The sequence below is a fragment of the Equus przewalskii genome, chromosome 13 (assembly GCF_037783145.1).
Source record: "Equus przewalskii isolate Varuska chromosome 13, EquPr2, whole genome shotgun sequence".
NCBI lineage: Eukaryota > Metazoa > Chordata > Mammalia > Perissodactyla > Equidae > Equus > Equus przewalskii.
Genome location: NC_091843.1, coordinates 3,375,406 through 3,399,889, shown reverse-complemented (window position 1 = coordinate 3,399,889; position 24,484 = coordinate 3,375,406). Strand labels below are relative to the sequence as shown.

The 24,484-nt window shown below is 58.4% G+C and overlaps 1 protein-coding gene across 1 annotated transcript in view; it reads right to left on the bottom strand.

Annotated features, from left to right (window-relative positions):
• Positions 1-613: 613 nt before the first annotated feature.
• COL23A1 (collagen type XXIII alpha 1 chain) overlaps positions 614-24,484 on the bottom strand; it is a 318,576-nt gene continuing 294,705 nt past the window's right edge. Inside the window, exons 9-29 of the mRNA XM_070570148.1 lie at positions 21,793-21,909; positions 20,956-20,991; positions 20,529-20,555; positions 19,813-19,839; positions 18,775-18,828; positions 18,194-18,256; positions 17,668-17,712; positions 16,251-16,328; positions 14,272-14,325; positions 13,563-13,607; positions 12,663-12,752; positions 11,738-11,800; positions 11,333-11,389; positions 11,033-11,059; positions 9,949-10,011; positions 9,811-9,864; positions 9,583-9,609; positions 7,060-7,113; positions 6,724-6,810; positions 4,900-4,938; positions 614-4,736 (exon numbers count right to left, since the gene is read on the bottom strand). Coding sequence (XP_070426249.1) covers positions 4,734-4,736; positions 4,900-4,938; positions 6,724-6,810; positions 7,060-7,113; positions 9,583-9,609; positions 9,811-9,864; positions 9,949-10,011; positions 11,033-11,059; positions 11,333-11,389; positions 11,738-11,800; positions 12,663-12,752; positions 13,563-13,607; positions 14,272-14,325; positions 16,251-16,328; positions 17,668-17,712; positions 18,194-18,256; positions 18,775-18,828; positions 19,813-19,839; positions 20,529-20,555; positions 20,956-20,991; positions 21,793-21,909 — 1,110 coding nt within the window. The 3' untranslated portion in view covers positions 614-4,733. The remainder of the gene's footprint in view (positions 4,737-4,899; positions 4,939-6,723; positions 6,811-7,059; positions 7,114-9,582; positions 9,610-9,810; positions 9,865-9,948; positions 10,012-11,032; positions 11,060-11,332; positions 11,390-11,737; positions 11,801-12,662; positions 12,753-13,562; positions 13,608-14,271; positions 14,326-16,250; positions 16,329-17,667; positions 17,713-18,193; positions 18,257-18,774; positions 18,829-19,812; positions 19,840-20,528; positions 20,556-20,955; positions 20,992-21,792; positions 21,910-24,484) is intronic.

The following is a 24,484-nucleotide window of genomic DNA, read 5'->3' as shown; positions in this document are numbered from 1 at the left end:
CGGCCGGGGCTGGGCGTCGGCGGAGGAGGCGAAGCTGGTCCGGCCCCGGGGAGGGACCGCGGGAAGGGCCGACGCGGGCGCAGGGCGCCTCCTGGGCTGGCGGAGGAGGCCACGGGGCGACCTTCGGGGCAGCACGACTCCTGCTGCGTCCGGGCCGGTGAACAGGAGATACGTCTACACTGAGAATCATGCAGTGTTTAGGCAGGAAGAGATCTGGAGGCCCCTGACCCTTCTAGTATATGGCCAGGAAACCCAGGCCCAGAAGGGGAAAGGGCTTTGTTCCCAGACACACAGCAAGTCTGCCACAGAGGCTGCACTCCAACTCGGATCTGTCAGACCCCCCAGCCCAGTGAGTGAGAAGTGGCACCCAGGGGCTGGGACGCGGGATGGCAGAGAGAGCTCCCCTCCTGGGCCGGGGCCCTGGAGCAAGGACCAGGACTTGCGGCCGAAGCTGGGGGGCCTGGGTGGACTGGGAGGGGGAGGCGCTTGCTGCTCCTTCTTCTGTCTCCTTTTTGTGATTCTCAGCCCTCTGCTTCGCTCCCTCCTTGCTGTCTTCTTCATCTCTCTTCCCCCATACAACCGTAAAATGCCAAAGGCATGTAATAGAGAACGGTCGGAGTTTCATTTTTTTATTGTAACATGTATAACAAAATTTACAATTTTAAGTGTACATTTCAGTGCCTTTAAGTACATTCATGTTGTGCAACCATCCATCTGCAGAATTTTTTCATCCCAAACCGAATGGAGTTTCTTATTTTTAGTTGTAAAGCTGAACTGAACATTAGGTGTGAATCTTGAAAAAAAATTCCTGCCAAATTAACCGAGAGAGGTTGCTGGCAGCCTGCACTCGTTTTCTGAGAATCAAGACCCACTGCCTGTGTGTGGACAGTGTGGGACCGAGGCTGCTGGCTTTCTCAGTGGATCTGCTCCTCTTTGGTGGAGAGACCCATAGGTGGCTGTGCCCTGCAGTTCCAGCTTTAATGTAACGTGTTTGGTGCTTGTGTGTGCTTGGCGAGTGGCAGGGAACGGTCTGAGAGTCCTGTTTGAGGCCCGTCTTTAGCCTTGTTTGAGCCCAAACACAAGCCTGTCTTGTGGCCCAGGGCAGTGCAGAGAAGTCAAGTTGGCTCAGGGGCTTTCCTTGCCTTGGGTGGAGGGTGAAAGGGCTGCAGCCATGCCCAGCCCACATCTCACCCACTCCCGGGATGGCCAGGATCAGGAAGGAATACAGTTGGAGGCTAGACCAGGCTGGGCCATTTCCTGGACCAAGAGTATCTGTAACAGGGACAGGATGACAACAGGATGCCTCCCCTTCTTCCTGCTCCAAAAAGCCCCCTCCTTCCTGTCTCTGGCCCGATGCTAAGCACTGCTCTGTCCATTGTCTCATGCCTGGCCTTCGAGGTGCCATTGGAGGCCAGCAGGGCAGGGAATGGGAGGAAATGGCTGAGTCGAGATCTGAACCCAGGGCATGGTGTTTTTTGATGCAGGCGGCATGGCCTTCTTGGCGAGATGGTTCATCCTTGGGCTGGACTGTCCTAGGCATTTCAGATGTGTGATATCCCTGGTCCTGCCCACGGGAATGCCAAGAGTGTCCCGTGATCGTTGCAAGTATCGAAAGTGTCCCAGGCAGTATCCTGGGCTCAGGGGGAAGGAGACCTGGGCAAGCCCCCTCCTCTCAGGCCTTAGATTGATCTGCAAAGGGGACGGTCATCCCTGTGGTTGGCTGCCATGGCACACAGCAGGCTCAGTCCGTGTGCTTCCCTCTCTCCCAGCAGGCACAGCTGGAGGCAGAGCTGCCCTTCCTGGCAGGGAGGCGGGAGGCCCCTCAGTCCCTGAGGGTCAGCTGTGAGGCAGGGCGCTCGCCGTGTCTCAGCTGGGACCTTGAGCAAGTTATTCACTCTTCTGTAGTCTCCTGTTCTTGGGGGGACTGCGGGCTCTAAATTTTGATGTTTGAACGTTTGCAGACCTGAGGCTACCCAGGATGAGGCCACAAGGAGGCAGCAAAGGGCTATGAATGGCCTTGTCCTCCCCAGAGGAGTAGGAAAGGGACCCCCTCCAGTGTCTGGGGACAGGGGAACATCTGGCTCTACCCCCATGAGGATCTGCCTGCCAATCACCAGCCTCATGGCGCTGCCTAGCAGGCTCCACGCCCTGCCAAGCAATTTCAGAAAGACAAATTGGAGGACATTGAAGAGCCTGGGTCCAGTCCCAAGCCTGCCACCACATCCTGGCTGTGCATCCCTGGGCAGGTGACTCACTCCTCAGAGCCTCAGTTTCCCCATATGTAAGGTGGAAATAGTAACACCAACCACATAGGCTTTGTCCTTCACAGGACTGGTGAAGGGATCCAGCAAGGTACCTGGGTCGAGGGGGGAGCGAATTACAAACTGTAGAGTGCAGTAGATCTGTGAGGTTATGCTGGAACTCCAAAGGACACTGGGACACCTAGTGATCTCCATTAGTCGTCACAGCACCACTGTGTTTCTCTTCCTTTTCACACTACTGTCTTCCCTGGTAACCCAGACAACTGGCCGGGTGGTGTGGCCTGCCACTTATCGTCAGCAACTTAGGGAGACAGACAGGGACTTGACACCTTCCTCTTCCTTAGCCAGTGTGTGGCTGGGCCTCTTCTACCCATACTGTGGCCTCCCGAGGCCTCAGTCCTTGGAAGGAGAAGGCCTGAGACACTGTCACTGCAGGTCCCTTTTTGTCCACGCCACCCCGGTTGTGCTTGGTTTTGTCATCTGTGAAACGAGTGCATTTGCTGGGTCTGTCTCTCAGGGTTGTGAGGACCAGCTGGGATGAGAGATGTAGAAATGCCCTGCAAGACTGTGGCCCTTGCTTGGTCTTGGAGTAGGGAGGAGAGAGGGAAGTCAGAACCCTGGGCGCCTCTGGGTGCCTGACCTGTCCTGGGTTCTTTTCGTGCTCTATGCAGTTGGTTCTCACTAAACCACAGTCTGAGTGTAAGCCTCGCCGTCCCATTTTACAGATGTGGTGGCAGGTTGAGTTTTCTAAAATGACTGCAACAAGATCTACTATCCCACAGTTTCTCCTTAAAATATAATGCTGCCACTTTTCCTTTGAATTAGGGCAAACCTCTGATCCTGGCAGAAAGTGATAACCTGATGACTTCTGAGTCTTGGCCATAAAAGGCGACACAGCTTCCACCTGGGACATTCGCCCTGGGAGCCCAGCAGCTATGCTGGGAAGAAGCCCAGACCACACAGAGAAGTGTTCTGGCCACATGGGGTCCCAGCTGACAGCCAGAATCAGCTGCTCGGTGAGGGGGAGCTTGAGCGACAACTACTCAGCTAAGCCCTGTACCCCCAGAACTGTGAGAGAGAGATAGAAAGGGTGGTTGTTTCAGGCAACAAGTTTTGGGGTGATTTGTCCTGCGGCAGTCACTGACTAGGGGATCAGAGGAGCACACAGGCTCATGGCGTGAGTGACTGGACAGGGAGCTCAGCTAACACTTGGCAGGGCCAGGCCTTGAGTTAGACCCTGATCTACTTCCTCTGGTTTCTGGGGCGGGTCGGACCCGGGGTGGGGGTCCCTTTGTCCCTACTCAGCAATGGCCAGGCTGAAACCTCACCCAGAGGTGCCCCAGGGGCAGTCTGCAAGGACAGGCACACCCTGACACACATTTGTGGTTTATTACACACAGCAATGTCCATCTACACAGAGAAGGGAGGCAAGTAGCTAGGCCAGGGCTGGCAGCTGGGACCCTTGTCAGAGGTGGCGAAGCCTCTTCTCAGAGCACTGGCGGCTCAGGTCACAGGCACCCTGCTCTGGCTGTCTGGAACCAGCCCTGAGGCTCTCCGTCCGCACAGCTCACCTGGAGGACCATTTCTGGCAGGCTGACCAGAGTTCTCCTGGGTGGGAGACCTGGGGCTAGTGAGACCCAAACTCTGAGCTGGAGGTCCATCTCCTCAGGCTGGCAAAGTCTCATCACGTCCCTGCTCCGGGGCGTGTGGAGACAGGAAGCAGCAGCCACTCTAGCCTGGGGCCTGCTGTCTTCCACATTTGGGAATCACAGGGCTCCCTGCAGCTGGGTCCACGTAGCGGCGATCACAGCGCTTGGCCTCTGCTCCTGGCCGGGGTACACGTGTTCTCACGCAGGCTGGCCTCCGGAGGCCTCCTGAGCTTGGTGGCAGCTGGACCTGCTCGGGGCGCTTCCCACAGCTCCCAGCATCCAGCTGCAAGTGCCAGGCAGGAGTCTTGTCCTGCCCTGGTGAACCCAGGGCCCAGGGGGCCTGAGAGGGTGGGCAGGTGGCTGTGGCTGAGGCCAGAGGCCAGAGACCAGAGAGGCCGGGAGCAGCTGCATTTGCTGTCCAAGCCCTGGGCCTTTTTGGATGGGGTGAGCGCCAGCGGCTCAGAGTTTCAGGGGGCAGGCTCTCGTAGGGCAGTGTGGCAGCCGGAGTCTCTGCTAGTCAAGTGGCTGAAGGCCCCACCCGAGCCCTTGGCAGCCTCTCCTGGGCCAGGCACTTTCACCTTCGTCTCCCTCCTTCTTGGAAAGGTCAAGTCCTGCAGGTGCCCCTCAAGTACACAATCCCCCTGTCTGCCCATCCACTTTCCTGCCAGCCTCACATGCAGATCGTTCTGGGCACACTCTTAAATGTTAAAAGGCCACACGTGGTGCATCCCGTGAAGAAAGATCAATATATTACTGTTCTGTTTTTACAAAAATTAAAAACGTCCACACGAATCTGTACAGGTTGTGAGCCGGGTGCTGGGGATCACTGGAAAAGCAGGGAGACTGAAGGTGAGGAGGGAGCTGTGAGCCCTTCCCCCCGCCCCGCCCCGTCATGCGCACTTCTTCAGGCACAGGCATGCCCCTCTATCCTCTTGTCCCAGGGCCCCTCCTCCCCCAGCCTGCCCTGGGGACTCCTCCCTGCACGGTACCTTATGCCAGCAGCCAGGCACGGGCAGCCCATCGGGGCCCTGGAAAGGAAGAAGAATTCAGTGCCGGAGAAGGGGGCTGGCCTGCTCTCTGCAGCCCACACTCCTGCCCCGTGTGTAGGGAAGTGTGGCCCAGGGAGCTGCCACACGGGGCCACTAGACCCCACTAAGGCAGGGCCTGGATGCCTGCCCTGTCCACCTGGGTAGCTGGGGCATGGGACACAGTGGCCCCTTACTATGCTTGTTCTGAGTGCTCCCCCATGGGGGCTCTGTTGGGACACGTGTGCAGTGGGCAGAACGTGGACACGAGTAGCGGACATCACGTCAGACATCCAGTGACCAGGAGCAAGGCATGGCCCTGGCCCTTTCCAGGGGCTACATGGCTTCCTGCCTGGCAGCTGTGACAGTGGCTCTGGCCCCTCACACTGGTGGCCTGAGAACTTTCAGGAATGTCTCCGAGTGTTTGAAGGACAGTCCAGGAAGTAGGATCCCCCTCTGGTCTGTCCCGGTCCCTGTGTCTGGACCTGAGCGGCAGACAGGGCGGGCTAAGGCCGTCAGGGCAGAAATTGGGCCAGGGGTGGGGGCTGTCTGGAGGCTCAGCAATCAGACGCAAGCAGGGGTGGGTTTCCTCAGGTGGCCTGAGGCAGTCAGCCTGGGGTCCCTGGGGGGCTCTGTGCTGGAAAACACTTCACTCTGTTTCAGGGCACACTTGGGGCTCAGACACGCGTAGCACACCCCCAGAAAGCCCGTGCATCCACGGGCACAGGCTGGGCCGGAAGGGAAGTAGGGAGGAGGGTGGAATGCAAAGGCAGGTGGGCTGCAGGAAGGGCGGGCAGAGCAGCGGGCACAGGCAGGGAGGCCAGCACAGCACAGCACACCCAGGCAGACCGCGTACCACAGGGCAGGGCCCGCGGCCCCTCGAGCCCGGTGCCCCTCGCCTGCCTCCGCATTTAGGATTCTCCTGTTTCAAAGACAAAAGCTTCATGACTTGGAGGGAAGTCTTGGCCGGGAGCCTGGAGCTGCAAGGCTGGGCCAGCCCCGTCCTCCCACTGTCCCTGGCACTTTTGTGGGTGCTTACCACTCTGCTCTTCATGCCTCTCTCATTGCCTCCTCGAAACCATCTGGAGGTGGGGTTTAGCACCCCCATTGCATGGATGAGGAGACTGAGGAACAGAGGGCTAATGTGACTCACTGGAGGTGAGAGGACTGTGCCTGGGGGTCCATGGCCCTCTTTGGAAGGTGGCCTGCACACATCATGGCTGGAGGCCCCTCTCCTCACGCCCTGGCAGGAATATCTGGTCAGTTTTAGTGTGGAAACTCAGCTGTCTGTCTTTCCTCTCTTTTCTGAGCTCCACTGGAAGAGTTTGACCCGTAAACCTACCCTGCCTTCTGGAAAAAGGGAACTGAATTGCGGTTATTTCAGGCACTGGGCCGGGTGGGCCGTCAGCGGCTGTTGTGAGAGAGCAGGAAAGGAGAAAGGCTGTGGGGAGGTGGGCAGGGAAGGGGCACATGGAGGAGACGCAGGGGGACAGGGTGGGGCCATCCAGACCAGCAGAAGCCTCCTCCCGGACTATGGATAGACATCCAGAGCGTCAGGGTGGTCCCACCCCCTGTGGCCGCGGAAGCTGAGTAAGAGGGGCAGTGACCCCAGCCAACAGACTCTGCCCCTGGCCAGGCCTCCATCTCTCTGGAGGGGTGGGTCCCCCGAGCCATGCTGGGGTGAGTGGCACGGGGATGACGACAGACCAGAGCCAGAGGAGCCTGCATGATGGCAGTGACAGCAACGGTGGCCCTGGCCTGGGGCTCCCATCCTGCTCTGACACGTACCACAGGACAGGGCTGGTCCAGGCCCGGCGGTCCCGGCTCGCCCTTCTGGCCCTTCACTCCCTTGCGGCCAGGGATGCCTCGCTCCCCCTGTACAAGGAGGAAGATGGGGGTGTGGTCACGGCTGTCAGGCTCAGGATGCCTCCAGCCCCTGGGAGAGATGGGACTGGGGCCCAGCAGCCAGCCCTGGCCTGGCCTGCCCTGCCCTGCCCAGCCTCTGCCCGTCCCCTCCTCCCCGCCCGCCCCGCCTTCTCGCTGCCTGCTTCTGTTTACTCCCTCCTTCTTTCCCCCTGCCCTATCTCCTCTCCGGCTGCCCCCTCTTCTCTCCACCTGCCCCACCTTCTCTCCACGCTCGCTCCGGTCGCCTTTCTCTCCTCGGGGTCCAGGGAAACCCTGACAAAAGGAATAAAGGTTAAACCGGGAAGTAAGGTTTGGTTGACTGTTCATCTCTGCTGCTCTCCCATCCATCACTGTCCCCTCCCTTCCATGCATGTGCGTGGTACCAGCTGGCGCAGCCCCAGCTCCTAGGTGACACATATGCTGGGGACAAGGCTGATTTAGGGAAAAGCATGCATTTAGGACACCAGCACTGATTCCTCCAAAGTAGAACATGTCAGAGTCTCTGGATGGAAGCCCTCAGGCACAGCCGCTAGCAAGGGGCTTTCTCCCATGGCACAGTCAGATGCAGCTGGCACTGGCCCAGGCTTGGCTGGGGACAGAGACCCAGGAAACCCGTGGAAGTTTCTGTTACCATCTTTGACAGACGGAGAAATGGTAACCTCTGTTCTCTACCCTTGGCTCAAACTCTTGTCCACCCACCCACCCACCCATCTGTCCATTTGTCCACCTGTCCATCATCCAACCAATATTTCTAAGCATCCATCAGGAACTGGGCTGTGGGCTGGATGCTGGGGACAGAGAAATACGATGTGTTCCCTCTTATATTAAATTATGTTTTTAAATTTTCTGTATCTTATGATGTTTTGACATACTAAAAATCTTGCTGGCCAGGGAGAGGCTGCCCCTCCCAGGGCAGGCCAGTTCTTAGAGACAGCAAAGGGCTAGTCTGGAGGTACCCCTTTCATATGCAAACCAACCAATGTCCCAACCACCTCCTTTATGTGCTTCTCACCCGCGAGGCCAATACTTCCCCTGACCTAAATCATCTCAGGAACAGGTACCAGGAAACCAGAGACCAACCCTGTAGCCCAAAGCCTGCCAGAGCTATTCCAACTGGCCAGTCCTAAGCTGGCTACTCTGCCCTGCCTTTCCCATGGAAACCCCACAAAAACTCTGGCCTAGGCTTTCCCCTGCTCCTTTCTGCCTCCTGACCAAAGCTGGTGCTCCCTCATGTGGCCCTGCATAGTGGCATGGCCTTTTCTCAGGAAGTGTAAGTAATGAACTCTTCTTTCAAGGGCATTGACCTCTCCGTGTCACCACTCAGTCATCTCCATAAATTAAAACCGCATGTGTCCAAATGTGACACTGCCCTCATATCTAACATGGCAGGCAATAGGGAGCAGGAGATGATCAATGCTCAGTGACAGAGGTGTGGACCAGAGGCTGTGGAGTCCCAGGGAAAGGAGCTGTTCTGTCCAGATGTGAGGTCAGGGAAAGCTTCTGAGCAGACTACTCATTTCAGCTGGGCCTGGTGGGGTGGGCACGGGGCCAAGAGTTTGCAAGGTAGAGCTGTTGGGTGTGGCTCTGAGATGCCACTCTAGCTCCGTGTCTCCCAGGAGGCAGCTGTAGCCACATCGATGGTGGCATGGAGTCTCTTTAGCTCCACCCCACTACCTCCCTGGGTCCAGAGCCTGAACTGGACTCAGTGTTGTCTTCTTCTCCTGACCCTTCTCTTTGATGGAACACAGCCCTTGCAGTCAGAAACTCAGGTTAGAGTTCTTCCTCTTCCTTGTCTGTGGTTGCTCTCCAAGATGACATTCTTTCCTTAAAGTCTAGGGTGGACACCTGAGTCCTTGCAGCCCTGCGTCTGGTCACCATTTCCCTTGCAATAGCTACCTGATTTTCCTGGGAACCACCTTCCCTTCTCACAATCCACTGACTGTACCCCCAGCTCCAGGACAGAGCATGTGAGCTGGCCAGGTGGGGCACTGCATTCCAATGGCCAAGGGACTTTCGAACATGGACCCAACTGAGGCCAATGAGAGTTGGTGAGACTTTTCCTAAAAGAATAGAGCGTGAGGCAAATAGTCTTTCTCCAGGATTTGGTCCTGGGGGCGGGGATACAAGTCTGGAGCTGTTGGCTCCATCTCATCATCATGTTGAACTTGGAAAGATGCCCACACAGAGGAAGCAGAGACAAGAGAGGGTGAGAGGTTGGGTTGTATTGACACACTTGAGCCCTGGATCCATGTGTTGTACCTCTGGATTTTTCAGTTATAAGTCAGTTTAAACGGTATTTTCTGTCTCTGGCAACTAAAAGACACTTGATTCAAGCAACATTGGGCTAATACTTCCCCTTCTTTCCTTCCCACAATACTGCCCTAGCTGAAGCCTCATAATCTCTCAGCAGGATATTGCAACAGGCTCCTCACTGCTCTTCCCACTTCCCTGCTCCAGGGCATCGGCCATCCATCCATCCTTTATCCATCATCTATTCACCTATCATTCATCCATCCATCCATCATCCATCTATCCATCCATCCATCCGTCAATAAAGCACCTATTTGGGGCTGTGCCCTGGACCTGGCACTGGGGACACAGGGAGAATTGCTCAGTTGTAGTCCCAGCCCTGGGGAAGGGGGTCATCCCCAAGCCATCCAGATCAGGTTCCTGTATGGGCAGCAGGAGGGCAGAAGCTGCACACAGGAGGGACCTGATCACAGTAAACAGTGAGATACTTACATCTAGTCCTGGCTCCCCGGGTCTGCCCTGAGGAGAGACAAAGAGGAGATGTGAGGGGACTGGGAAGGGGATGCTGGGAGCATAGCTGCTGGAAGTTCAGCCTGTGAGTTGTCCACAGGGCCTGAACTCTGGCCTTGCGACTAGTGAGGGGCAGGGGTTGAGCCCCCAGGGCTGAGTAACACCATGGACGTGCAGCAATGGTTGGGGGCATTAAAGGAAGGTGGTTACCTTCTCTCCTTTGGTTCCTGGCAGCCCAATAAGGCCTGGCGGGCCAGCTGGCCCCTGGATGGAAAAGGAATGGGTCAAGAGGCATGACAGTCACAGGAATCAGTGCCTCTAAGGACAAACAAGGCTCACGATACTCACAGGCAGCCCGCTGGGGCCTCTCTCCCCTGACGTGCCCTTCTCCCCCTTTGCTCCGTCCAAGCCCTGGAAGTGAAGGGAGGACATCAGTCAGGGGGAAGGGGTCAGACAGCAGGACAGGAAAGCTTGGAGCCTGAGTGGGAGCCGGGGTGCGTAGGCCAGAGGGACAGACTCCAGGCTCTGACAGGCCTGGCCCCGCTTCCTTCCTGTACAAATAATCAGGATGAGCTGTGGGTGTGTGCGTTTTACCTTTCCCCACACACAGGCTCTTACAGGAATCACAGACGATGGTTGTGGTCACACCCATTTCACAGATGAGGAAAGAGACACATGGGGAGGGACGGCCCAGCTGCACAGCCAGGAAGCAGCAGGGCCAAGTACCAACCGGCTTTCTGAGCCCCAGGCTTTGCCCCCATCCTTGACTGCAGCTGCCTCTTCTAAACATGATCTGGGGAGGCCTTGGGACAAAACAGGACCAGAAGCAGCGCATCTGGTCTGGCCACATGCTCGGCCCCACTCAGTGCTGGGGTACCATGACTGAGTCCGCTATTTGGCCTCTGAGCTGGGGAAGCAGAGACGTGCTCTCCCCCAGCAGAAACGAGAGAAGCTGGGTGCGGCAAGCAGCTGGCCTCCCCTTCTGTGTCGGCCCCCAGAACAGGGCACACGGGCAGGCTACCCTCACAGTTTAATTCAAGAGCAGAAGACATGGCATTATGTAATACACAAACCTAAGACTTCACGTCCAGGCTGTGCATGTGGAGAGCGTCGGGGGAGAGGGCAATGAAGGGGGAGGCACAGAGAAAGGTGGAGGTGTGGGGCAGGGAGGTGGAAGCAGTGGACTGGGGCCCCTGGCAGAGGGAGAAGGTGAAAGAACAGAGCTCTGAGCGTGGGGGTGGGGCCACCAGCTCCAAGGACATCAGGGAAGTCGTGCTCCCGGAGACAGGGAATGTTCAGCCCTGGGGAGACGTGGAGCTGGTCTGGGCTGAGTGTGGGCCCTCACTGTGCCCATTAGCAGGGCTTTCTGGAACTGTCCAGGTTGTGGGTTGGCCGTCAGTAGCGGGGTTTCCGTCTACGCCCCAGAACTCACCTTGGGACCCTGGATTCCCTGAAGGCCCTGGAGGAGGAGAGAGCGGATCAGAAAGGCCGTTGGGCTGAGCCCAGACCTCAGGGCCAGGGCTGCCTTGCAGTGGCCATGAAGGCTTACAGGCCACTCACTCCCTCTGTGGCCCTGACCTCTGTGGCCTCCCAAGCACACACCCTGGCCAGGCCTTCCTTGCCTGATATGCCCCCTCCCCACAAGAGTCCCGTCCTCCTCTTGGGCACAGCCCCCAGACCCGGGCCCACCAGCCTTTTCATATCCCAGCTGCTTCAAGTCAGACATGCTTACCATGGGTCCTGGGGGACCAGGGAGGCCGGGGGGCCCTGGTTCCACTATGATCTGGGCCTAGGAGGGGTCAGAGGTGGATTAGTCACCCACTGCCCCATCATCTCTCACCTGCCCACGTTCTTGAGCTCATTGGACATTGGAGGAGCACTGCCTGGGCTCTGGGCCCTGAGCCACTGGGTCGAGGCTCCTTCCTGTCCCCAGGAGGACACTGACTGTCCCCTGCGGCTGGCCTTTGGGTTCTCAGACAGGTCTTGGGCAGAGGACACAGCCTGAGGCTCCCTCTCCCCCTCCCCCACTGCCCTGGGCTTGGTCAGGCCACGTGGCCCTTCTGTCCCAAGGCTCGGGGCCCAGACGGCCTGGGCTGGGTGGTAGGGGGGGACCCCGGTCCTCAGCAGCCTCCCTTACCAGGCTCTCCTGTAGGTTGTCAGGTGCTGGCTCTCCCTTCTCCCCCTTGGGGCCATCGGCGCCCTGCAGGACAGGATGGCCTGTGAGCCCTTTGTGTTCATCATCAAAATCACCACTCACAGCGCTCAGTACCTCCCCTTCCCTCCCCCTTCTGGCCGCAGCAATAAGTTGGCCTTTGCAGCTTAAAGCAGTTTTCCCTAAATCAGCGTGACACACCCTGGGTGCCCGGCACAGCGGGTATTTAAAGACCACACCGACAGCGGCGTAACTGTTAGTTTTCCTGTGGGAGGGGGGAACCAGGGGCTCTGGAAGCAAAGACCCGGGTCCAAACCCCAGCACCACCTCTGCAGCTGAGTGAGCCTCACAGACAGACAGCGGCTGTGAAGCAGTGGCATCCAGTGGCTGCTTACACCTGGCAGCTCTTCCAATCCAGCCACGGCAAGAGTAACGATCAAAATGGCGATGATGGGGACGGCGGGTACACATCGCCTGCCAGCCACCGTTCTCAGCGCTGTCTGCGCATCCCTCACAGGAGTGGGAAGTCATCACTTCCGTTTCAGAGGCGAGGAAACTGAGGCCCAGGGAGGTTGGTCACTTGTGCAGGGTTCCAGAGTCACAGGAGATGGAGCAGGATGCAAACTTGTGCAGCCAAAGTGCGGCCTAACCACCTGCCAACTCACTTCCATGGGGGGGGGGGGCAGTCCTGACTTCATCTTTACAGAGGCCTGCGGGGAGGGGGTGGGGGTAGGTCCCTCTACAGACAAAGAAATGGGGGCTCAGAGAGTCTGAGCAGCGTGGGCTGGGAGCCCAGAGCTTTCCTCTGCAGGCCCAGTGGCTGCGGGCTGGGCTGCGACCGCAGGGTCCAAGCCCCAGCAGCTGCTGTGGTGGGCACACCTTCACCTTGGGACCCACGAGTGGCACATACCGGGAGGCCCGACAGGCCCATCTCTCCTGCTTCCCCTTTGGGTCCGGTCGGCCCAGCCTCTCCTGGGTCTCCTTTCGGTCCTTTGGGACCCTGAAAGCCACAAGAACAAGGGGTCAGTGGGCTCAGTAGGCATTCTCTCTTCCTCCACCCCAGCGAGTCCCCAGCGCTTACTCTTGGCCAGGCCAGACCCCCACTTCCTCCTCGTGGGTCCTGTCTCCGGCCCAGGTGGCGAATGCACTGAGGGGCCCATGGAGACTGGGAGGGGCGCCCCCACTCCTGCTTCACTGCCCGCAGTGAAAGGCTGGAGCTAGGGGGCGGGGCAGCCACCGAGGGGCACTTACAGGGCTCAGGGACAACCCTGAGCTCACATCTCAAGAGCCCCCAACCCCCACATACAACCAACCATCCACCCAGTCACCCTCCAGCCACTCTGTTTCCTTACTCAACCAACTGTGTCATGTCCCAGATGTGCCACACACCAGGGACCAGCGCCAAAGACATGCCCACACACGCAAAGTGACAGCCTGGACACTGTGGTGTTGATGTGGGGTTGCACACACGCACATGCTTATAACAGCACTAACAGTGACAGGAAGACTGTTAGCTGAGGTCCAGAGGCTCTTCACCACACGGGCCAGCACTGCTCTTGCGCTCTCCACATGCAGTCGGTTAACCCTCACAACAGCCGTAACCACCTCACCTCCGGGTGAGGAACCGAGGCTGCCAGAAAGTGAGCAGCCTGCCCGAGGCCTAAGGGCAGAACCAGGACTCGCACACTCTGTTCTGTGGCCTCTCTTCAACTGTGTGTGTGTGCACGTGTGCAGACACATACACACACACGCACACACACAGCCCGACACCAGGCACCAGCATCACCAAGGAAAAGAAAGGCCCAGAGACCTTCTCTCCGTCGATTCCCGGGGCACCGGGCAGTCCGAGTTCACCCTGGAAGGGAAGAGACAGCAAGGGAGATCATGGCGTCCTGGGGCCCGGGGAGGCATTTGTGGCCCTGCTGCCTCCCAGACCAGTGCACGTCCCTAGTCGAGGCCCCGCAGTTAGACTTCCAGGAAGGTGCCCACTGGGTGCCCAGCACTGTGCCAGGTGCCAGCCACCTCCGCCCCTCCATTTCCTCAGCCCCTACGGGCAGACGCAGCCCAGGGCTGTGATCTACAGGCTGGTAGGTTGCAGATTTGGAAGCTGAGGCTTGGAAGGTTAAATGACTTGCTCCAGGCCACACTGCCCAGGGACAATGGCTGGGACCAGAGCTGCCTGATTTCAAAGTCTTGGGCTCCTTCTCCTGAGCCAAGTAGGCAGGGTGTAAAGGATACACGCAGGCCGCAGGAATGGCCTTGTAACTTAGGGACTTTGTGGTGTCCCGAGGGGCTGATTTATGGGTGCACACGTGTGGATGAGGCTTCCCAGGGAGCAGAGCAGCTAGGGCCAGGAGGAAGGCAGCCAGCTTGGTTAGGAAGGAGCAGGGCCACTTTCTCTGAGTCCCCAGAAGCCAGGCTGGGACGTGTGGAGAGAAGCAGAGGGCGGATGGCAGAGAGGAGAGGAGAGATAGGCCACACAAAGGGCTTGGGGGCCACACAGCTGCACCTGCACTGACCTTGGCTCCAGGGGTCCCTGGTGGCCCTGGGGGCCCCTGTGGCCCAGGAGGACCCTGTGTGCAAAAGTCAAGCCAGTTAGTGTCTAGCCAGGGCTCGCCTTCACTGCCCACCCACCCCTTCCACCCAGGGGCCACGTTCCTGTCCAGCTGGGCTGGAGCAGGGTCAAGGGTCCTTGCAGCCCACGTCCCACCCAGCCAGGTCAGGGCCTGTGTCTAGAGGGAGGCAAGGCAGGTGGCCCCAGGCATCTGATAAGATATCACAGATATCACAGCTTCCATGGGTATGGAGGGCCCAGAATCCCTCTGCCCTCAGAGCTAGTCTCCTCCAAATATAGATTTCTTCACCACACTATGCTGCTCCAGATCCTGCGATGGCTCCCTATTGCCTCTTGAAGCTGGCATTCAAGGCCAGCCAAAACTCATATCCCCATCAGTGCTCTAGCACTGCCTCCCTGCCTCTCCCATGAACTCTGACCGTTGACTCCGTTGCCTGCTGCCTGCTGGTCCTGAGGGGTTCCTGAGTCTCACCGGTAGGGGATGGCGTCTTCGGTGTCTGTGGGTCTGACCCCACTCACAAGCTCCGGTCCTGACCTAGCCTTCCCGCAGTTTGCCTGCCCACCGTGGCTCATCACCTGCCAGACTCCTGCCTCCTCCTAAAGGCCGCACCCAGCCAGCCCCTCAGCCCTGCACGCGCTGGTTCTCTCCCTCCGGCTCTCTCACAACCCGTCCCTTCCTGCTGGCGCCGCCATGGAGATGTCCTGGCCTTCCTATCTTCCTCCATTCCACCCACCCTCCACTAGGGCCAGGCCCAGCGCCTACCTCCCTGTGGCCTCCCTGCCTCCAGCTGTCCCCACACCCACTTTCATTCAAAGTCCAACCATTCCCCAGCTACCCTCCCCCAATATGTATTTTTTTTTTTTTTAAGATTTTATTTTTTCCTTTTTCTCCCCATAGCTCCCCGGTACATAGTTGTGTATTCTTCGTTGTGGGTTCTTCTAGTTGTGGCATGTGGGACGCTGCCTCAGCGTGGTCTGATGAGCAGTGCCATGTCCGCGCCCAGGATTTGAACTAACGAAACACTGCGCCGCCTGCTGCGGAGTGCGTGAACTTAACCACTCGGCCATGGGGCCAGCCCCCCCCAATATGTATTTTTAACCTCACCTCTCTGTGCTCAAGAACCAACTAGGGCAGCCCACTGCCCATTGAATGACATCATCATTCCAACAGGGCATCCAAAATCGACTTCCCGCCTCCCCACACTCATAGAACTTCTCTAAGTGGCTCCCAGCCAGCCTGGAACACACCATGCACATGCACGCCCTCGGGCCACACCACACCACACCGTGCAGGCCTTGGGGGGCCACAGTTACCATCAGCTTGTACTTCCCTGAGGCCTGTGGGAGGTAATTGGAATTGGAGCTCCGGTGGGATCAGGCGTCTGATGCCCAATCTGGTCTCTGATGACCACCCTTCCCTCACCCCAGCTCCCTTCCCTGGCACCCAACCTCTCTTTCCACTGGTAATGGGTCCCAAGTTTGCCAGGCACTGGGCAGGGCTCAGAGGCCACACATCTCCTGAGGCTCCTGGGGCAGGCCTTGCCACTCTTATCCTCCCGCAACGGCCATTAGAAGACTTGATCTTCCAGCCAGTGTTCCCTGGGAAGGCCCCAAGAGGCCCTGCTGGGAGTGGACACCAGGAAATGCTCTGCCTCCCGCCCTGGTGGGTGGGGGCTTCCCTTCTCACTTTGGCCTCTGTGGAGCTCGGGGCAACATGGGCCACATTCACAGCGGCTCTCTCAGCATCATGTGGGTTTCAACACAGCGCTGATTTCCTTATCAGGCACCTGGTGAAGTTGGGGTCTTTGTGCTAAGCTGCCCCTGGTCCCTTGTGTAAAGAAGTGCAAGATTTATACACAAAGTAAGTGGTTATTCCCTCAGGAAATGAACAAGGGTGTATCCTGGTCCTGCCGGGAACCCTACCTTAAGGGCATCCAAGATCCTGCCGTCATAGTCGATCACCACCGTGTCTCCTTGCTCGCCCTTCAGGCCCGCGGGACCCTGAGGCAGGAAGAGGAGAATGTCAGGGCAGCGCGTGGTGGCCATCTCCGTATCCCCAGAGAACCTGCTATCGTGGCCCCACGAAGGCTGTGCGGGGGCTCAGGTGGAACCTGGTGGGACCAGGCAGTCGGGCCCTCCGCCATTCACTCGGACACTGGGAAAAACGCTCCAGGGGCGGGGCAGGGGGCGCAGCGGGGAAGGGGGCAGGCGCCAACTGAGGAACACGCCCCCGCCTGCTCTGGGGGCGGCTGCGATTGCCTTTCTGTGGGAATGGAAGCCCACTGAGGCCCCATCCCTGAGTCCTTGAGGAAAAATGGAAAGTCTAATTTTGATTTGAAGTTCTACAGATTTTTAAATGTTGGCAAAGGAAGAAAAATAAAAACACGCTCCAAAACACTGTGTAAAAAAATGCACCCTCAGGCCTCCGTTTCCCAGCCTCTGGTAGAGCTGCACGGCAGTGTCTTAACATTCCCACCCAGTCCTGGTGAAGAGCTCACGTCCGCCCTCACTCTCACGTGTGCATCTGTCCACGGTACGTGCGCGCGCACGCACGCGTCCACACAGGCACGTGCACGCGCTGGCCCCGCCCTCCCCCTCTGAACCACCCCTCCCCGCCCACCGGGCAGCTTTCTGCCGGAACGAGGAGGGGCTGTGAGCTCTCGGGTCAGGCCTGGGGCCAGCCCTTGCGGAGGGACAGAGACCCGGGCCAGGGCCTCGCTGGCCAGGTGCCTCCGCGGGCGCGGCCTGGGCGAACTGTACCGTTTGCACAGAACCCCCACACTCAGCGCCTAATCCCGTCCCCTGCCACCTGCACGACCAGGCTGCGGACTTGGACCCGTTCTTTGGAGGAGGAAAGTGGCCTCCGGGAGCATGAGGGGACATGACTGCTCGGGGCCACAGGGCCGAGAACAGGATCTGGGATGTCGACCTAAAGGTGTCTTGACAGGGGCTGGTCACAAAAGATCTGGGACCAGCCAGGGTGGCTGTGCTCCTGGCGACAGGAATGCACCTTGATGTTGGGCAAGGCACCGGGTAACGCCGTATGTGACAAACTGAAGGTCTAGCAATACGCCGAGAAAAGGGTCTCGGAGGCAGACACCCGCCTGGGGAGGGGAGAAGATGGGAGAGGTCAGGACTCTACACGCATCCCTTTTGAACACTTTACCAAAAGCACGGATTACCAGATTAAAAATGAAAAAATCCCTAATGAATTATAAAGAAAAAAATGAGCCCCAGCTCCTGGAGCTCCGCTGCTCCTCTAGGGTCTCTGGGGACAAGGGCTTCTGAAGGACCTGGGGCCCTGGATTCCATCGGTGTGGCTGGAGGGGAGACCGCTTACCCGCGGCCCTGCAGCTCCGTCGGCGCCTCGCTGGCCAGGCTCCCCCTGTGGAGACGCAGGTTGCAGCCAGGTGTGCACGGCTGAAGCCCAAGGCTCCCGTGCCCTCTCCAGCCCCCTCTTCTCCAAAGGGTGCAAAGGGGCAGGGTCCATTTGCTGGAGCCCTAAGGGCCTAATATATGTGACTGGCACCCCAGGAACAGGGCTCCTGGAGGGGGGCTTGCAGGACCCTCTTCTGACCCCACGTTGTGTAGAGATGGGCCACTGAAGCCCAGGAGCCCAAGGCTACGCGGTGGCTTAGCCACACAGCTGGGCCTTGGTGGAGGCCTTGTGACTCACCCAGATCCACTGCCACCTGCCCCCAGGCTAGCCTCTGATGGCCAGTCAAACAAGACTCCTGGGCCTAGGCTCTCCCGAGACTCTCCACTTAAAAGGGCAAATTGGAGGTGAAGCCACATCTCCTCCGTATGACGGAGCCACCGGTCTGAACGGGGCCTGTGGGAGCTGGAGCAGCACACGGTAACATCACCTTTGGCCCTGGGGCGCCGTCCACGCCGTTCTCTCCCCGAGGCCCCACGCTCCCGGGCTCGCCCTGCAGCAGAGACACTCGTGTGAGGGCTGCTGGGGTCTGCTGGCTTCCAGAGCAGTTCCTGGGGAACGAGTCTGAAACCACGGACCCCAGGGCTCTCTCCTGCCCAGGGGACCCAGGACCACAGCCACCTTCCGGGCTGCGTCTTGGCATAGTTGGGGCAGCTCAGGGGCTCAAGAGCCATTTTGGAGGCAGGCTGGACAGGATTTGGTGGCTGTCTCAACGGGTTGGGGGAGCAAGGATGACAGCCAGTTCCTGGCTTGGGGACAGGGCAGAGAGTGGGCCACCTAAGATGGGAACTAGGAGGACTTGAGAGTATGAGGGGAGGCGAATGGTCTGGATGAGATGCCAGGCCTGTTGGTGAGTGGGGCCCAGGGCCTTCCTGCTGCCTCCCTCTGGTCTGCCTGGGCGCCAGCCCATGCCCCATGATGTGAAAGGGCCAGGTAGGGGCTTCACTGGGCAGACAGGAACCGTGGGTGGTGGGAGGCAAGGGGAGCTCCGGAGGAGGGACATGTACCTACCTTGGGCCCTGGGGGTCCAGGGAGCCCTGGCTGGCTTGGTGTCCCGTCATCCCCCTGAGGAGAGAACAGCAGAGGCTGTAGCCTCAGACTTGGCCTGGCCCCCAGGCCATCTGTTGGCCATCCCTACTCTGAACCCGCAGCACACCAGTCCACTCCTGGCACCAGCACTGGTCACACTGGGTCAGGGCAGCTCCTCTCTCCCTTCCTCGGCCCTCTAGGACAGGAATGGGGTCAGATCCACCTCTGTCCCCCGCCCCCACCAGCCCAGGGCCAGCCCAGAACAGGCCTCAGCAGGTGTGTGCAGAAGGAAGGGTGGGCAGGTGAAGGAGAGGGGATTCATTCCTTCAGTCAGCAGATAGCTCATGAGCACCCTGGCGGCCAGGCAAACGAGGTCCCTGCCCAATGGGTCAGAGGAGGCCAAAGGCAAAGAAACACCCAGATAAATGCACAGCACCACGCAGGGAGGCGGAGTGCCGGGGAGAGAATGTAAGAGGATGAGATGGAGAGGGACTCGGGGAGGGTGTGCTTCAGGAGGTGGCTGGCGACGGTCTCCGGGAGGAGGGGACAGCTTTGTTGGGGCTTGCTGGAGGAGGCCGGGACACGGGAAGAGGTGAGGAAGATCACTGGGTCAGTGGTTCTCAAACTTGAGTGCACGTCAGCATCACCCAGGGGGCTGCCTGAAGAGACCGGCCCACCCTCGGTGCCTCTGATTCTGTGGGTCTGGGGTGGGCTGCAGGATGTGCAAGTCTAAAAAGCCCCCAGTGATGCTGGCACTGCTTGTCCTGGGACCACACTTTGGGAACCACTGTCCTGGGCCCTGAAGTGGGAATAAATTTGATATGTTTGAGGAAGGGAAAGAATGAGCGAATGAGTGAGTGAATGAATGAATGAGATCCTGACTTCAGAGACAGAGGACGGAACAGCCCTCTGTAGCGAGGGCTTGGGTCTGCTGAGGAGCAGGACACCTGCCCAGCCCTGCCTTTCCCTCCAGCCTCTTCCCACACCCCCACCAAGAAGTCCCTCCACGGGCCCCCTCACCTTCTTTCCAGGAACGCCGGGCTCACCCTGAGGGGAGACAGTGGGGGAGCAAGAGAGAGGTCAGAGCTGTCCGAGCATGGCTGGACACCAGACCACCTGCTCCTCTGGTAGAAGTGGCCCTGATGACTCATGCTGGGCACAGCCCAGAGACCCTCAGCCCCTCAGAGAGGTGCACGTGGGTGATGGGGCTGACAGTCTTGGACTCCACTCTTGACTGGGTCTTTCCCAAGCTGAATGAGCTGGGCAAGTCCCTGCTCCTGGCACTGGGGATGTGCTACCCTCAGCCTCAGAGGGTGGCTGTGACGTCACAGAAATGCGTCGACAGCCCCTGGCTCGCAGCAGTTACTCACGAAATGGAGCTGCTTCCCCACCCTTTCCTCCCGCTCAGTCCTGGGGCTCTGGCTCCTTCAGGGACGACCACAGCCTGCCTTCCCACCCAGCAGGTGCTGCCCAAGGAGAGAAGGAGAGGGCCGACATCTGGAGAGGGCTTTCAAAGCTAATATGTTTTCCTATTTGATCCTTACAACCCAGTGTGAAGGGAAGGCAGGAAAGGTCTATCATGCTCCCACTTAACAGATGAGTAAACTGAGGCCCAGAGAGACAAAGTAACTTGCTCGAGGTCATGGAACTTGGGGGTGGGGAGGGAGAGGTGCTAGGGGTGAGGGAGCCCATCCCCCCAGGCCAGGGGTGGGGGACTAGGAATGAGGAGCACTCACCTTTGGTCCCGGGGGTCCCTTTGGGCCCTGGAACAAGAGGAGAGAAGGTGTTAAACACTGGAGGCTGCTCCTGGACTGTCTTCCTAGCCATCCTCATTTTATAAAGGGCGACACGGAGTCCAGAGAGCAGGAGGCAGGGCTGTCGCCGGAACAGGGCTGTGCTGCCCTTTCTAGGCCCGACTCCTGGTGTCTTGGACACCTGCTGCATCCCACGTCAAGCAGTCAGTGGACTGCAGCCTCCCTCCCAGGGATGCGGGGCTGGGGCCTGGCTGTCTGCTCCCCATTGCTGGTGGGGGCAAGAGCGCAGGAGTGCGCACACGTATAGCCGCAGGCAAGACCCCAGTGTGGGTGCGTGTGGGAGAGGGGCTTCCGGGCCTGGAGCCATCGTGCTGCCAGCCCAGGCCTCTGAAACGCCCTGGATACTGACCATCTCGCCATCTTGTCCAGCCTCTCCTTTGGGACCCTGAGGAGGCATAAGGGGAGAGCAATGAGGGGATGCAGGGACTCCAAGGGTAACTGAGCCCACATCTCCTGGACTGGGGCTCCAAGTTCATTCCCTCATTTCATCCTCACCAAACCCCCATCCACTTCACAGATGAGAAAATTAAGGCTCAGGGAGTTATGTGCCCAACGTGATAGGGAATGAATGAGCCAAGCGAGGAGGTGCTGGCCCCACATCAGAGGGGAAGGACAGTTGGAGTCCCTGGGTTAGGAGAGGGGTAATACAATGACGTGTGGCCTCCAGGGTTTGGGTTAGGACTATGAGAGGACAACCGGGGCTAACGAGTTAGTATCAGAGGGAGAGGTAGGGAACAGGGGTTGGTAGAGACCTGTGGAGAAAGGAGGCATATATGGGTCTCAAGTCAGGGTGGGGTCAGGATTGGGACTGAGATTGCAACAAAGGTCAGGGTTAGGATCTATGGGTCTGTTTGGGGCAGAATGAGGGGTAAGAGTCGGGTTTGGAGTCAGGGTCAGAGTCTGTAGGGGAGAGAGTTAGGGTCTGGATAACAGTCTTAATCGGGAGTGTGGATCAGGAAATGAGTTGGAGGTCAAGGTCTTAATTGGGTCTAGGGAGCTGGTTAGTGTTAGATTTAAGGTTCGATTGGGTAAGGGTCTGGGTCGACATTGGGGTTAGGGTAAGGGTGGGGTCTAGGTTTCGAGTGGGGACAGGGCTGAGTTTGCAGTTGGTTCTGGGATCAGGGTTTGGGCTTTTGGTAGGTACAGGATCAGGTCCTGGGTGGTCCAACTCCATGCCCTCTCTTACCGCTGGGCCTGCTGTTCCCCTGGGGCCATCTTTCCCAGTGTCGCCAGGAGGGCCCCGGGCCCCAGGGGGTCCAGGGGGCCCCGGAGGCCCAGCAGCTCCATCTTGCCCTTGGTCTCCCTGAAAGAGATGGGGCCTGGCACGACTCTGAGGTGAGAGGAAGGGGCGCGGCCTCGAGAGAGAGGCCTCCTCATGCGGGCAGCTTTCTCCTTCCCAGCCCTCGGCAGGCTCAGAGGAAAGGGCTTTGTTATTGGGCTTCTTGTCACTTCTTGCTGTCACACGAAGGGAGGGGTCCCTATACCTTGGCATAAGAGGCCAACAGGACCTTTTACACTCCAGGAATGGGCCAGCTCCCCAGCTCTCGGTGCCTGCAGCCCGGCTACGGTGTTTAGGGGAGAGAGGAGGCACGCTGGGTGTGGGACAAAGCACATGTGTCCACTAGCCCCCTTCCTCCTGGAAAGGGGACGGCAAGCCCCCTGAGAGGCCTTCCTGGTTGGTCGACTCCACCTCATCGGGAGTGGTGGAGGCGCGCTCTTGGGGTTTGCCCCAGAGAAACGAAAACTTCTGTTCACACAGAACCTGGACACCAGTGCTCACTGCAGCTTTATTCATTATAGCCCCAAACTGGGAACGACCCAGATGTCCTCCAGTGGGTGGGAGGTTAATCAGCCGGGGTACAGCCCTATCGCGGAACACTGCTTGGCAGTAAAGAAAAAGGAGTGAAAGGCTGACACACGCGGCACCTGGAGGGGTCTTGAGGGAATTATCCTGCGTGAAAAAAACCCGTCTCGAAAGGTTACACACTATATGACTGGTCTACACGCACCTTGACACCAAATTACAGAGCGGAGCACAGCTTAGTGTCGTCAGGGTTAGGGATGGAGTGGGGAGGGAGGTGGCTGCGGCTATAAAAGGGATCTCTGTGCGGCGGTTACACAAATCTACAAAGGTGATAACACTGCATGGAACTAAACAGACACGTAAACGAGGATGACGGGTGAAATCTGAATAAGGTTGGTGGATTGTGTCAGTTTCCTGGTGGTGACATTGTACTGCAGTGATAAAAGCTGTCACACTGCGGGCAACCGGATGAAGGGTGCCTGGGGCATTATTTATGACAACTGCATGTGAACCTCCAATTGTCTCAAAATAAAAAGTTAAAAAAAAAAATGACGACAAAGAGCCACACAGTTTCTCTCTCATGCAGCAAATCTCCAACTCTCGGACCCAGTGTTAGTACCGGGGCAGACCTCAGGCAGCCAGAGCCCTCACCTGGTGGCCCCACCTGCAAGGAGGGAAGACCAGAGTGCCGCCGGCACTTCCTGCCGCCCAGTGGTGCCATCCCCCCGGCACAGGGCGCAATAACAGGGCACGGCCGGCTCACAGGGCCAGCAGCTCCCAGCCTTCCTGTAACCAAGAAAGGAAGATGCCTCTTGTGGAGGAGGCCCTGCTGTGTGCCCAGTGCTGACGAGCAAGCACTTCCTGGAGGTTGTCTCGCCCGAGCCTTGTGACCAGCTGGCCGGGTCACTGCTGTTGTCCGATTTTACAGATGGAGTGGTCAGGGGTCAGAGAGGGGAATCACTTACCCAGGGTTACAGAGCGAGGAAAGGCAGCACCTGCCTTGGCCACTAAGGCGGGTGGTCTCTTTTAGGCAGTTTTTCATCCCTGGACTCTGTGATATGAATGAGCTCACCTCTCTAGCCAGCTGCACCTAAGGCTTAGTTCCCTAGTTTTCCCAACTGAAAGATTAACTCAGCTCTCAGCGTCTGCCACGCAGATCTGATCAGTCTGACACAGCCAGGGTCCTAACCAAGAGGACAGAATTCCAGCCCAAAGTGAGGAACACGACAGTTTGATTAGGCCACCCAGTCCTGGTTGGCGATGCTGGTGGGTAATTCTCGCTTCATTTTACGCTGTGTTGGGAATCACTTGAAGACATTCTATCCCCGGCTGTTCCTTCCACAGCTCAGGGCCCAGCCTGGGAACCACTGGCCCAGACTCTACTTATTAAGGCAGAAAATGCGTTTGGACCGTAGAACAGGTCCTAGGAGAGGTATTCAGGCTCTTCACTTGAGTTACCTGGCACTGAGGCCAGCCAGCAGCTCCTCCTCCCGCCCCGGCATCTGACGGCTGAGGTCTAGCCCGGACCATGCGGGGTAAGCTGGGGGAGGCTCGCAAACAGCAGGCCCAGACACGCCACTCGGAAAGCTACCTTGAGGACGCGGCGATTGTACACGTGATGGTCTCTGCTTATAAAGCCTGGATTGAGCCGTGGGAAAACCATCTAGTTGGCAAATAGGTTTTGTGGTCAGAAAGGCAGGAGGGTGATTTAGAAAACCACAGGCTGTTTCTGGAGGCAAAGCCACTTCAAGCAGCCCAGAGAAAGGCAGCATGATGATTGGGAGCAGCAGACTGTGCTCCCCAAGATGGCCACTACCCTCACTCCCACCCCACAGGCTCCTCTGTAATGTGACCTTGACGTTCCCCCTCGAGAGCTGGGGTCTATTTCTCCACCTGCTGACTCTGGGTGGGCCCTGTGACTGATGTGACCAATGGAAAGGGTGGAAGTGATGCTGTGTCCATGCTGGGTTGTAGCTCTTAACTGGCCCGCAGTTCCCCCTTCCTGCCTGTTGGAATGCGACTCTTGGAGTGCCCCTTCAGGAACCCCACCACCACGCAGGGAGAAGCGCGAGCT